Here is a 13486-nt window from a genome sequence, read left to right on the forward strand (position 1 = left end):
AGAACAACCAAAAAGAAAAAAAATTGGGGTCATCAGAATCTGATCTCTTTGATGAGAAGTGATTACTGTCATGGTCTGGGTGCGGGTTGGAAAAGAATTTCCAAACAGGAGACAGAATGAGCGGGAAATAAAGTTTATTAGAATGTGAGACTGTTACAACAGCAGGCCAGCTCAAGGGAAAACTGACATTGAACAGGGGTTCTTAGTCCACTTTTATGTCCAGGGTACAAGGAGTGGGATAGGGGTCTTGCAGGTCATTTGCTGATTGGGTGAGGCGTGTATATGTGGGGGAAGAGTAGGGCAAATACCTTCTCTTTATGGGGTAGGAGGGGAGACAGGTTATACTGTTCTGTTAACAGTTACAACATGGGGGAGGGTGGACGATACAGGTCTGGTTTTTCCATTCCTGCATTCCAAGACCCTCCTTGGTTTTATCTGCTCTTTCGTCCTTGGGTCAAAACAATTATCATTCCTACTGTCACTGCAAAGATTGCATCTGCGTGGGGAGTGGAGATGATTCCAGAAAAGGTTGTGAAATGCAAGTCACTGAAAGCTGTTAATGTAGTTTTTTCAGAAATAGTGGCTGGATAGCTCTGGCAACATATCTGCAGAGGATTAAAAACAAAAGTTAAGATCTCAAAGAAAACTGAACAGGATGAGAACAGACAGTTATCTGAGCAGTGGCTATGTGGAAATTTTTGCCACTCAGGATTTTGTCTTAGAAATTTGATTATTTTTCCTTTCTTTAAAACATTAATACTTTGAAGTACAGTTTTAAGACCTTTAAAGTAGCCTTTAAACAGTAAAAACTTAAAATGGATAGGAAACTGGGGTCATGTTTATTCGATTCTTTAATAAAGTAAACGTTTAACAAAAAATTAAATGTTCAATGAGTATCTACTGATTTTCAAGCTCTATTGTAGTTTTGTATTTACATAAAGATTTTGCCACATTCCACACAGCCGTAAAGCCTTTCTCCAGTGTGAACTTCCGAGTGGTCACTGAGATGGGAGTTTGGCTATCAGATTTACCCTATTCACTACCCTACAAATAAGGTCTTTCCCAGTGTGTACTGCCTAGAGCTGAATACCTGAGCACTTGCTGTAAAAGCTTTCTTACATTTGCTAGACTTGTAAAGCCTTTTCCCAGTGCAGACTCTAATATGATGATCAAGAACGTCTCTGTGGCCAGAAAGAAGTGCCCTGATGAGGCGTTTCTTATTCTTAGGACACAGATGGGGGTAAGGTAGGGTGAGGACATGGAGAACCCTGAATTACATGAAGAGGGTCGCTCAACACAGTGACTGCCATCCCAGGTGTGCATTGAGTGGGATCCCTAAGGGGAGGAGGAGAAGTACAGGATCCAAGCACATTTGTTATTCACCATCGTTGACCTTCAGATATGTCGCTGTGAAGTTGGGGTGGGGGTGACATTTGCATTCGAGCCTTCCTGGGGCCAGACACCACATTCTTGAAGCTGTGATGGAGTGTACAGACCCAGCAACAGACAATGACCGCCACCTGTGTGATGCCGGATGTTCTGCCCCAAGCCTATGGTCCAGACACTCTGGATTACCCAGAGTTCCCACTGCTCTATAGGCTTTGGCAAGGGGCGCGCTGCGTCAGTCACAGGGAACAAGTGTACACCGGCCCCACTAGGGACAATGGGCATGAGTTTGAGAAACTCCGGGAGACAGTGAAGGACAGGGAAACCTGGCGTGCTGCAGTCCGTGGGGTTGCAAGAGTCAGGCACCACTGAGCGATGACAATAGGGACAACGGGAAGTGGTGCGGCCAACTTCTGGGAGCAGAGGAAGAGCTTCAGTGCAGTTCAGTGCAGTCGCTCGTCGTGTCCGACTCTTTGCGACCCCGTGAATCGCAGCACGCCAGGCCTCCCTGTCCATCACCAGCTCCCGGAGTTCACTCAGACTCACGTCCATCGAGTCGGTGATGCCATCCAGCCATCTCATCCTCTGTCGTCCCCTTCTCCTCCTGCCCCCAATCCCTCCCAGCATCAGGGTATTTTCCAACGAGTCAACTCTTCGCATGAGGTGGCCAAAGTATTGGAGTTTCAGCTTCAGCACCAGTCCTTCCAATGAACACCCAGGACTGATCTCCTTTAGGAGGAAGAACTTAACTCCTTTTAAAAGAGGCCAAAGGCTGATTTCTGGGAATCTTGTCTGTAGATCACCAGAATGTTGAGAAAGAAATCACTTCAGCCTCCATCAAGCGCAGCTACTTCTGTTTGGGACTAAAAATAACTGCTTGCCTGCACAGGTAGGGTAAGCCTCACAGAGCAGGAAGGGCACAGCCCTTAGCAGTAGCTGTTGTTGTGCTTCATTACTCTGCACCCTGCTACTAGGCAACAGGTCTTGCTCAGCCATTGCCCAGTGCCTCAGTGGGCCCTGCCCACAAGCAACCAACTGTCAATGAGCAGCCTGGTAGTTGTCCTGCTCAGCTATTGGTCAGCACCTCGGTGGGCCCTGCCCACAGGTAACTGTCAATGAAGGACCACTGGGGAAATGATTCAGTCAAAGGTCCGTGATGTGGTGGTCATTAAGTGGAGAGTGAGGTAAGAAGCAGATTCAGACCTTCTCCTGGAGGCCCTCCAGCTCACCCACATTGGGCCAGTGGGTGAGCTGGAGAGCCCAGGGAACAGACTGAGATCTACATCCTGAGAGCACCAGAGCCCTTACTAAGGCCCTCCACTAGCCGTGGCCCAGCCCTTGAAGCAGCGGTGAACCTCTCCCCCATCCCTTTCTCTGTAACCTAATAGCAGTGGCTGTCTGTGTGAGTTGCTGTCTGTGTGAGTTGCTGTCTGTAAGACCTGGTCTTCCACTTTGGGCAGCCTGAGGAGACAGAGGGCCAGTTGGGTTGGATGCCTGGCTTCCTCAGGGATGACAGCTGGGCAGGATATGGAAACCTGGTCCTGAAGGAGCTGCCAAGTGAGATCTGCCTCCTCTTAGCTAGGACTGGGACATTGGAGGGTGAAAGTTGTGCCTTGGGACTTTGCCAGGACAGATAACAACATCCATTTGGTAGAGACTTACAGGAACATCGTTACCTGACCATGACCGGACCTCAAGAACAAAGGATCTGACACTGAGAAGTCTTCAACAGCCAACTGAAAGCTTTTAGTAACTTTGGGGTTTTTAGGGCATGAGCCACCCATCTCTGTATGAATCTGTAATAAACCTTTCTCTGTTTCAGACTCTGTTTAGTATTGATGGGCCTCACTCTGTGTCAGGCACATGGACTTGCTATTTTGGTAACAATTTATGGCACCCCAGATAAGACCTCTGTGCCCATGGTAGATTGATCCGGGCCAGGGACAGCCCCTTCCCAAGTTCCCAGAAATTGCTCCAGGGAACTGGGAGGGATTCTCCCTGCCAGGTACCAGCCACTCAAGGGATGAGACTGTTTGGAGCAGAGAAATGTCCAGAGCTATGGACCACATTTCGTGTCACCTGGGGTAAGTCACTCAAGGTTGCACAGGCTGGGATTCTCTCCAGTCCAAAAAACCCAATTGCCACTTAAAAAAAATTTTTTTTTATGAAGTCCAGTTTATTTTTTCTATTGTTGTTTTTGCTTTTGGCGTCTTATCTAAAATACCATGACCTAATCCAAGGTCATGAACATTTATTTATTTTCTTTTAAGAGCTTTAGAGTTAAGCTCTTACATTTAGGTCTTTGATTCATTTCAGGTTAATTTTTGTATCTGGGGTTAGGGTGGGGGTCCAATTTCATTCTTTTGCATTTGGATTTTTTACTGATTTGACTGTGCTGAATCTTCATTGCTCCATGGGCTTTTTCCACAGTTGCAGTGACTGGGGGCCACGCTAGCTGTGGTGCACGGATTTCTAACTGTGATTGCCTCTCCCGCTGTGGAGCGTAGCCTCTAGAGCACTCAGGCTTCAGTAGTCCCAGCACACCAGTCCAGCAGTTGCAGCTCCAGGGCTTATAATACAGGCGAATAGTTGTGGCACAGGGACTTTGTTGCCCTGCAGCGTGTGGGATCCTCCTGTATCAGGAATCCGACCTGTGTCTCCTGCATCGGCAGGCTCACTTTCCACCACGGAACCACCAGAGAAGTCCCCAGCTGCCACTTTTGAAGAGCCTGGAGCAAAAGCAGAGGGTCAGGAGCAAAAGTAGGGTGCTGAGCCCCACCTTGGGGAGCAAGCAAACAAGGGAACCTATAATTTGTTTTCGCTCCCCTCTGCTGCAGCAGGGACCTCAAAAAAGCCTTACCTGAATTTCTTTTCTGGCCTCTGATCAGTTTCTGTTGATTAAGAAAGGAGGCCAAGAACCCTGGTTGGTAACAAAGCCATGTTATTGAGCTTCAGGGGAAGGTCGAGGCCTGGGAGGGCAATAAGATCTGATGTCCTGAGCAGGACCCAGATCTCCCCAGGTTCACAGTTGCTGAAAAGCTGAAGCCCACAAGATGAAGGGTGTGGACAGAGAACAGGGTAGCAGGCAGCAGTGGTCCTCAGTGGACCACTGTGAGCTGGTGATCGCGTGTTCTGGCATGGGAACTCACTGTCTTCTCGTGTGGGGCTAAATTTTAAAAATAACACCAATCTTAAAGATAAATTCATGTACTCAGCAGATATTTACTAGTTGTTGGAAATGTGTCAGCTATTTCAAAGCACCTGCGATAAGTTAGTGAAAAAAAACTGAGAAAATACTTGTCTTTCTTAAACTTACATTCGGGTGGTGTGAGACAATGGGAATAACATGAGAAAATTATAAAGTATATTCTAAATGGAGAGATACTATGGAAATACACATATTCACATGCATATTTGTGTCCATTACATTGGGGCTGTAGCCGAGGAAGCTTAATTTAGTGTGGGGCACTTTTGAGGGTAGTTTTCTGGTGAAACCTAAGATGGCGGTGGTAGGTGGAGGACTGGCGGAAGCGTCTCTGGCAGAGGGAACACTCATAGGGCTTCTCTCCCGTGTGGGTTCTCTCGTGAGCCCGAAGGTTGGTTTTGTGGGTGAAGGCCATTTCACATGTGCTGCACACAAAGGGCTTCTCTCCTGTGTGAATCCTCTGATGCACACGGAGGTCTGATGCCTGGAAGAAGCCTTTGCCACACTCGGCACAAATATATTTTCTCTCATTATTGCGTCTTTTCTGGTGAACTCTGAACCGAGAGGAGTACCTGAAGGTCTTGGGACATCTCTCACATCTGTATACTTCTGGGGCTCTGAGGGATCTTTCCTGGTGTTCCCCACGTGCACAAGTCCCCTCAGAGCTCTGGAGGGTAGAAACAGGCTCAGGGGTGACCTGGTCTGGTTCCACTTCCATGAGGACGTCTTGAGAGGAGGGTCCTTTCAGGGATCCATCCTGAGGCCTGGAGGGGCCTGGGCCTGCTCCTCTTCTGGAGTTCCGTGGATTCTCCAGAGAAACACCTCCTTCTTCCGGCCTCGGATGATTCTCTTCTTGGACAATGATTAGGGAAGGTATCTGATTGCTTGGACTAGTAATACTGTCACTTTTCACAGAAATGTTGCCATCATGTTCTTTACCTTCATTTCCTGTCGGAGGCGAAAAAGTGACTCAGTGAAGTTGCACCCAAGAAAGAGCCCACATGGGCCACCCCTCTGGGACCTGGGCTCTGCCCACTCACTTTGTCCTGTTTCCAGGGACGTATCTTGCACAGTCCAGGATGGAGTTCCCATGTTCACCCCTCCTGTTGACAACTGATTGGTTAGATGAAAGATGATTTCTTTTAAGGACATATTTTCTGAAAAGAGGGCTTCCTGCCCCTGCATGTGGACATGGACCTATTAAAAAAAAAAAAAAGGCATGATTATTTATCTACTATGTGATAAAACCGGTTTTGGAAAACCCACCTCAGTCAGGCTTTCCCAATATCTTTGTACTGTGGGCTCCCATACCTCTTTGTCCTGCCCTTATTTCTGCCTGTATCAAATTTCATGGTAATTTCTTTTTTAGTGTGTCTTCCATGATGAAAAAAGATGAATACTGCGAGTCCCTTGGACTTCAAGGAGAAAGGAGATCAAAGTAGTCAATCCTAAAGGAAATCAACCCTGAATATTCATTGGAAAGATTAAAGCTGAAGCTGAAACTCCAGTACTTTGGCCACTTGATGCAAAGAGCTAACTCATTAGGAAAGACCTTGATGCTGGAGAAGATTGAGGGCAAACGGAAAAGGGGGTGACAGAGGATAAGATGGTTGGATGGCATCACCGACTCAGTGGACATGGATTTGAGCAAACTCCAGGGGATAGTGGAGGGAGGGAAGCCTGGCGTGCTGCAGCCCATGGGGTCACACAGAGTCAGACACAACTGAGTGAACCATAACAAGGCTTTCTGAAGGAAGAACCAGCTCTTGTCAAGGCATTTCTCATCCTGAGGTTTCTGCCCAATTGACATTTTCTCAGTGGGGTCCTCTTAGCACTTCACCTATGAAAATCAATTACTCTAATTAATATGTTGGTTCCCATACGCCTGACTGAATAAACATATAAAATGTTGATTCTTGCTTACTTGGAATAGTAAGTATTTGTCTGAGGAAGAGTGATCTGACTAATAATTGGTCTACAGTAACCCTTCTTTCTCTTCTTCCAGGCATCAACAACTGAATGTATTGTTTATTCCTTACTCCTTTCTGCCCCTCATCCCAGAGGTCAGAACACTCTACCTACCAAGTCAGGTAGCTTTATGCAGTCATCATGCAGGTCTTCTGTGAATTTCTCCAGGTCTCCACCACTTGCTTTCCATTTCTCTTTCAAAGTAGACTTTTCACTGCAGTGCTTATTGATCATAAATTGTTCCAGGGCAAGTTGAAAAATAATTTCATGCTTGCTGTGTTTTTCTGGCTGCAGCCATAAGTGAAATGACTTATAGAGTCTTTGCAGTTCCTGCCTTGCACGTGAGTTATTGCCATTTTGCAATAAGCCGGGCTGAGTGTTCTGCAACTGAGAGATATCCTTTGCTGTTCGCAGAGTGGGTCCTCGACTGGGGATAAAGCCTGTATTTGCTGACTTTGGGTCCTCCTTGGATGGTTCATGCTGAAATGATGCTCTGAAACCTAAATCCATTCTTGGCAATGTTTCTTATAGATTCAGCTGCCAGGATTTAGTTCTTGACATCTTTTGTTTCTGGAGATCTGCTTTAAAACAACATCAGGACATTTATAAATAATATTTTATAAGTTTTCTTATTTCTTATTTTCTTATCTCACTATTTAGGTAACAATCAAATGTTGCATGAATGCTGCATACGTTGATACTGTTGGATGCTTAAAGATCACACAATAGAAACAGGAGATTTGTATCTAATTATATACATCACCAGTATAATTAAAAAAGAAAGAGAGAGCATACATTTCAGGCTCAGATAACTTCATGGGTAAATTTTGAGAAACTTAAGAAAGTAATAACTCTAATAATACACAAATTCTCACAGAGCATAGGGAAAGAGGAGACATTCCTATTTTAATTAACGACCCTTCCTGATCATGAAACTTTACAAATGCATTAAAGTAAGGGTGACTGCTGTCTAGCAACTCATATGAGTATAGATGTGAAAACCCTCAACTAAATGTCTGCAAATGAAACCAAGTCATGTGTAAAGAAAGCATATTATGTGTGGATGAAGTCTATGTTCTGCATGCATTTTGGGTTAAATTTCAAAAAGCCACATAATTTGCCACATTAATAGAACTGAAAGAACATACTACCACATAAGCAGATACATTGAATATGTTTAATAAAAGTCAGTACTCAATCCTAAGAAAGACACTTGCTAAGCTAGGAATAGAAGGAAACTTTCATTGTGATAAATAATTACAAAATAACTACAACAAAAATTGCTCTTAAAAGTACAACAAAAATTGTTCTTAAAAGTTTTATTCTTGGGATTGAGAGATGGAAGTCCGTTGTCAACTCTATACAACATATGGCTGGTCCCCAGCCAGTTAAATAAGATCTGAAAATGTATCAAGGACTTCCCTGGGCGTCCAGTGGTTGGGACTCTGTGCTCCCACTGCACGGACGTGGACTCCATCCCTGGTCAGAGAGCTAAGATTGCATATGCCGCATGGCATGGCCGAAAACAGCTAAAATTTTAAAAATGTAAAAAAGAAAATGTATCAACTATCATTTATAGACAGCAGGATTTTGTTTGGGAAAAAAACCCTAAATATCTACAAATATTAGACTAGATGAATTTAACAAGGTGCCTTTTACAAGGTCAATATTCCAAAAGCAATTTTTATAAGAGAAACAAAATTAAAGTAATAACTTTATGATAATTTCCAACATTAAATACCTATGAACAAATCTAATGTAAGGTATGCAAGTTATCTGTAGATAACTACAAGACAATAAAGGTATGAAGAGAAAAGCCATGTTTATGAATTGATTGAAAGGCTCAATATTATTGGAAATGGAAGTTCTCTCTGGATGGATTGTATAGTCAATGAATTTTCAAGGAAAATCCAGAAGATGTGTGTGTGTGAGAGAGAGAGAAAATTGACAGAGCAATTCTAAATGACATGTAGCAAAAGGCCAAATAATAGACAGGGTATTTCTGAAGAATAAATTTGGAGGGAGACTTCCTGGTGGTCAAGTGGCCAAGACTCGGCGCTCCCAATGTAGGGGGCCTGGGTTCAATCCCTGGTCAGGAAACTTAGATCCCACATGCTGCAAATAAGACCCAGTGCAGCCAAACAAATAATAAACAAATAAAAATAAGTATTAAAAAATAAGCTTGGAGGATTTACACAGATAATAAAATGCTATTGAAATTATAATAATGATGGTGTCATAGTGCCACAAAAATAGAAAATAGAGCAACATAACAGAATAGTGTCCCAATACAGAGTGACATATATTCAGTCACTTGATTTATGGAAGACATAAGACCAGCTCAATATAATTAAAGTGTCAGTTGCTCAGTCCCATCTGACTCTTTGCAACTCCATGGACTGTAACCAGTCAGGCTCCTCTGTCCATGGAATTCTCCAGGCAAGAACACTAGAGTGGGTAGCCATTTCCTTGTCCAGGGGATCTTCCCAGAGGATTGAAACTGGTCTCCTGCATTGTATGCAGATTCTTAACCATCTGAGCCACCAGGGAAGCCACCAGTTAAAAAAAGCAATGATCTGTATAAAGTATGTTCTTTTAATTACTGTAGGAAGGTAAAATACTAGGAAAAAATAGAGAAAAGTGAACCAAATAGAAGCAATAGGATGGAATCCATACACTTTATTTCTCTGTGCTGAAAACTACATCAGGCACAGACATCTGTCTGGCTACCCCAGCCACGTCACTGCGACACAGTTCAATGATACAGCACTTAGGAAAATCTCCCTCATCACATTTCCTGTTTTGTTTTTCCCTCCGAAATTACTCTTCCTCGTGAACAGCATTTGTCTCTGCTTCACTGTGTTTATCAAAGTTACAACTTTATTATGGTCTATGTGTGTTTCTAATCCCTGCCCTTTCCCACTTGCGTGTGGAAGCAAGTACAGATGGCACTATAGTTAATAATACAAAATTACATATTTGAAAGTTGCTAAGAAAGTAAATATTTGTAATTTTTAATTTTTAAGAGTAAATCTTAAATGTTCTCATCATAAGAAAAATTTTCACAACTATATATGGTAATGATATTAATGACTTACTTTAGTGATTTTAATTAGCCATGAAAATAAGCTTTTTATTTAAAAAGTCATGAAATTAAAAGATGCTTGCCCCTTGGAAGAAAAGCTATGACCAACTTAGACAGCATATTAAAAAGCAGAGACATTACTTTGCCAACAAAGGTCCATCTAGTCAAGGCTATGGTTTTTCCAGTAGTCACACATGGATATGAGAGTTGGACCATAAAGAAAGCTGAGCACCAAATAATTGATGCTTTTGAACTGTGGTGTTGGAAAAGACTCTTGGAGAGTCCCTTGGACTGCAAGGAGATTCAACCAATCAATCCTAAAGGAAATCAGTTCTGAATATTCATTGGAAGGACTGATGCTGAAGCTGAAGCTTCAATACTTTGGCCACTTAATGTGAACTGACTTATTGAAAAGACCCTGATGCTGGGAAAGGTTGAAGGCAGGAGGATAAGGGGATGACAGAGGATGAGATGGTTGGATGGCATCACTGACTTGACGGACATGAATTTGAGCAAACTCTTGGAATTGGTGATGGACAGGGAAGTCTGGCATCCTATAGTCTATGGGTTACAGAGTAGGACACAGCTGAGCAACTGAACTGAACTGATTTTAGTGATTATTTCACAATATTATAAATATCAAATCATTATATTGTACATCTGAAAGTTTATTTGTTTGATGTTTTGCTTGTATTTTTTTTGCACTGCTGGGCCCTTGGAAGTAAAAGCGTGGAGTCCTAACCACTGAACTTCCAGGGAATTCCCCATTTGAAACTAATATAGTGTCATATATCAATTATACCTCACTAAAAAATGATTAAGTCCATCTTGTATATAATTTGCCTATTTTTGTGTCCTTTTCAATTTTCTATATGGTCAGTAATTCAAGGATTCATATATATATACATATATTTTTTTTTTCCAATTTTATACCATAAAACAAAAGGGCTTGGTGGGAGTATGATAGCTAAGTCGCTTCAGTCGTGTCCGACTCTGTGTGACCCCATGGGTGGCAGCCCACCAGGCTCCCCCGTCCCTGGGATTCTCCAGGCAAGAACACTGGAGTTGGCTGCCATTTCCTTCTCCAGTGCATGAAAGTGAAAAGTGAAAGTGAAGTCGCTCAGTCGTGTCCGACCCTCAGCGACCCCATGGACTGCAGCCTACCAGGCTCCTCCGTCCATGGCATTTTCCAGGCAAGAGTACTGGAGTGGGGTGCCATTGCCTTCTCTGAGTATGATAGGCGCACAGAAAACAAATTGTTTTCTGTTGCATACCTGTGTGCTAAGTCGTTTTGTGTCCAACTTTTTTTGACCCCATAGATTGTAGCCCGATAGGCTCCTCTGTCCATGGGATTTTCCAGGTGAGAATACTGGAATGGGTTGCCATTTCCTCCTCCAGGGCATCTTCCCCACCCAGGGATCAAATCTCTTACATCTCCTGCATTGGCAGGCAGATTCTTTGCCACTAATGCCACCTGGGAAGCCCTGGTTTCTGTTAGTTGATGATATTTCACATTTGGTGTCAACCTCATCAAGCAGTCTGATCAGATCAACTGCCTTGATCTCATCAATAAAAAAGCAAAGATAAATCCAGAAGGACCCCATAGGAGAAAATTTAATACATTCTTTCCTTTTCTTAATGCATTTATCACATACTGGCAGATGGCCCTATATAATGCTAATCCTCTAGGGACACCCCGTTTTACCATTCTTTTCCCTCACGGAAAAATATCAAATCCTTCCTAGCAGCACAGGGCCTCGCTGGAGCATGCATTCCCCTGACCCACATCTTAGGTGCTCTGGGTGGTTCTCCATATCCAAGTGCACTGGCCTTTTATTATTTTTATGTAGATCCCATGGTTTCTCCATCTGGGTCTCCCCACAAGTTCTTTCAGCACAACCCCAGGCACATACGGACAATCTGGTCCCACTTGCAGACATGCACTCAGTCCCACAGGGACACTGTGGGGCATTGAGGTTAAGACCTTGGAATTTGGGACTTGTCTGGTGGTCCAGTTAAGAACCTGCCTTGCAGTGAAGGGGACACAGGATCAATCCCTGCTCCGGGAAGTAAGATCCTGCACGCCCCAAAGTGTGCCAGAGGGGGAAGGGAAGAAAAAGAAAGAAAGAAGTGGCTTCAATCAGGCTAGGTCTTTAAACAGAGTTCATAACATTAAACCCTCTGAGGCCAGAGAAGTTGTCAAAAAAAACATCCTCTAAGCTTGGAAAAGTGGGCTTCCCATGTGGCTCAGTGGTAAAGAATCTGCTGGCCAATGCAGGAACTACAGGCAATGCAGGTTCCACCCCAGGGGGAGGAAGATCCCCTGGAGGAGGAAATGGCAACCCACTCCAGTATTCTTGCCTGGAGAATCCCACGGTCAGGAGAGCCTGGCTGCAGTCCATGGGGTCACAAAGAGCTGTACACGACTGAGTGCCTGTACCTGAAAGCTTGGAAAAGCCGGTACCTATGAATTTTCCCCACATACGAATGCACTGAGCTTTGGCTAGAGTACAAAGTTTAAAGTTTTCCCTTTGTCCAGGAAACTCACCTCCTCCAGAAGACTGAACCTCAAGCTGGGTGATCCTGGGCTGACAGCTGAGGACTCTTTGCCGTGTGACCTGCTCTCTGAACTGGGTTCACCTGGTCTGCCCTCCCAAAGCTCCTCCCTTTTATAGGGCCTGGGACAGTAATGCATTCAAAGACATGATTGGATAAAACTTGCCTGCTGATTCAATCTTTGGAATTTTCACCCAGCTCCAGCTTTCTATAGTTAAACCAACTAATATTTCTGCAGTGAAGTGTAACAACACACACACTAATTGGAGGTACAAAGCTTAGTCTCGTGTTCTGATCAAGTTTTCTTTTTTTAATATAGAATATTTCATAAATACGCCTGTAGTCCTTACTCAGGGGCCATGCTACCCATCTCTGTATCATTCCAATTTTAGTACCTGTGTTGCCTCAGTGAGTACTGATCAAGTCTTGTTCTAAGTGGGTGTAATAGAAACTTTTTTAAAAAATGCATCTATTTATTTTTGGCTCTGCTGGGTCTTTATTGCGATGCCCTGGCTTCTCACTGTGGTGGCTTTTCTCGTGCCCCACAGACCTCAGTAGCTGCAGCACGCGGGCTTAGTTGCTCCGTGGCATGTGGGATCTTCCCGGATCAGGAAGCAAACTGGTGTCTCCAGCATTGGCAGCTGTGCTACCCATTGTGCCACCAGGGAAACCCCTTTGGTACCACTTGCTAATTTTCCAGGGCTTGTGGATCATGAGCGAGCCAGAGAACAAGGTTAATATTCTTTCCTCCTGTGCTAGTCTGGGGCTTGTGAGTCAGAGGGTTGCCCCAGGACCCGACAGGAGAGATTCCTAGTCCACCAAAGTTGCAGGGGCTGATACTAAGATCATTTCAGTGGGAAGAGAGAGAGCATTGATTATTTTACATTGACAAAGTACATCATTTAAGAGACTGAATGTGAGGACTGAGTGTGAAGTTGGAGTTTTAATGTTTTAAGGCTCCTGGTTTAAAAATTGGCTGTTGGCAGGGTTGTGTACTGAGTAGGAAGAAAGGGCTCCCCCAGGTCCCACGTGCTTCAACCAAGAGTTCTCATGCTGCAACTAAAGATCCCACACACCTCAATGAAGACTGAAGATCTCATGTGACATGACCGTGACCTGGTCAGCCAAATAAATAGCCTTTAAAAAAGAAAGAAAAGAAAGGCAACAGGAGGAGATTCTTTGGAACTCCCCACCTCCATTTCCCAAGTCAGGTGGAGTGAGTGACCACCCCATATAAGATGAGGGAGAGTAAGAGTATGGAAAACAAAACAAGAGGATTGTGTTTG

At 44.0% G+C, this 13486-nt stretch overlaps 1 protein-coding gene and 1 non-coding gene across 2 annotated transcripts; both read right to left on the minus strand.

The window, feature by feature from the left end:
- Positions 1-3912: 3912 nt before the first annotated feature.
- Positions 3913-7069, minus strand: LOC102273489 (zinc finger and SCAN domain-containing protein 4). Its single transcript, XM_005908804.2, has 4 exons — positions 6674-7069; positions 5632-5788; positions 4856-5539; positions 3913-4115 (listed from the first exon to the last, which is right to left on the minus strand). Exons 1-4 carry the CDS (start codon positions 7067-7069, stop codon positions 3913-3915), a joined length of 1440 nt encoding a protein of 479 aa, XP_005908866.2.
- Positions 7070-12509: 5440 nt separating this feature from the next.
- LOC138991913 (U6 spliceosomal RNA) lies at positions 12510-12616 on the minus strand. The gene has a single exon (XR_011467807.1). It is a non-coding gene; the product is annotated as a U6 spliceosomal RNA (small nuclear RNA).
- Between the last annotated feature and the right edge of the window lie 870 nt (positions 12617-13486).

The sequence above is a fragment of the Bos mutus genome, chromosome 18 (assembly GCF_027580195.1).
Source record: "Bos mutus isolate GX-2022 chromosome 18, NWIPB_WYAK_1.1, whole genome shotgun sequence".
Classification (NCBI taxonomy): Eukaryota; Metazoa; Chordata; class Mammalia; order Artiodactyla; family Bovidae; genus Bos; species Bos mutus.

Bases quoted from the DNA above. Each gene is read 5' to 3' on its own strand.
- LOC102273489 (XM_005908804.2), bottom strand. From the start codon at position 7,069: ATGGATTTAGGTTTCAGAGCATCATTTCAGCATGAACCATCCAAGGAG. The intron at 5,540-5,631 runs GTGAGTGGGCAG...CGCCTCCGACAG, and splicing joins GTCCCTGGAAACAGGACAAA to GAAATGAAGGTAAAGAACAT. The intron at 4,116-4,855 runs GTGCCCCACACT...CTTTTGCTCCAG, and splicing joins CCAGAAAACTACCCTCAAAA to GCTCTTCAAAAGTGGCAGCT.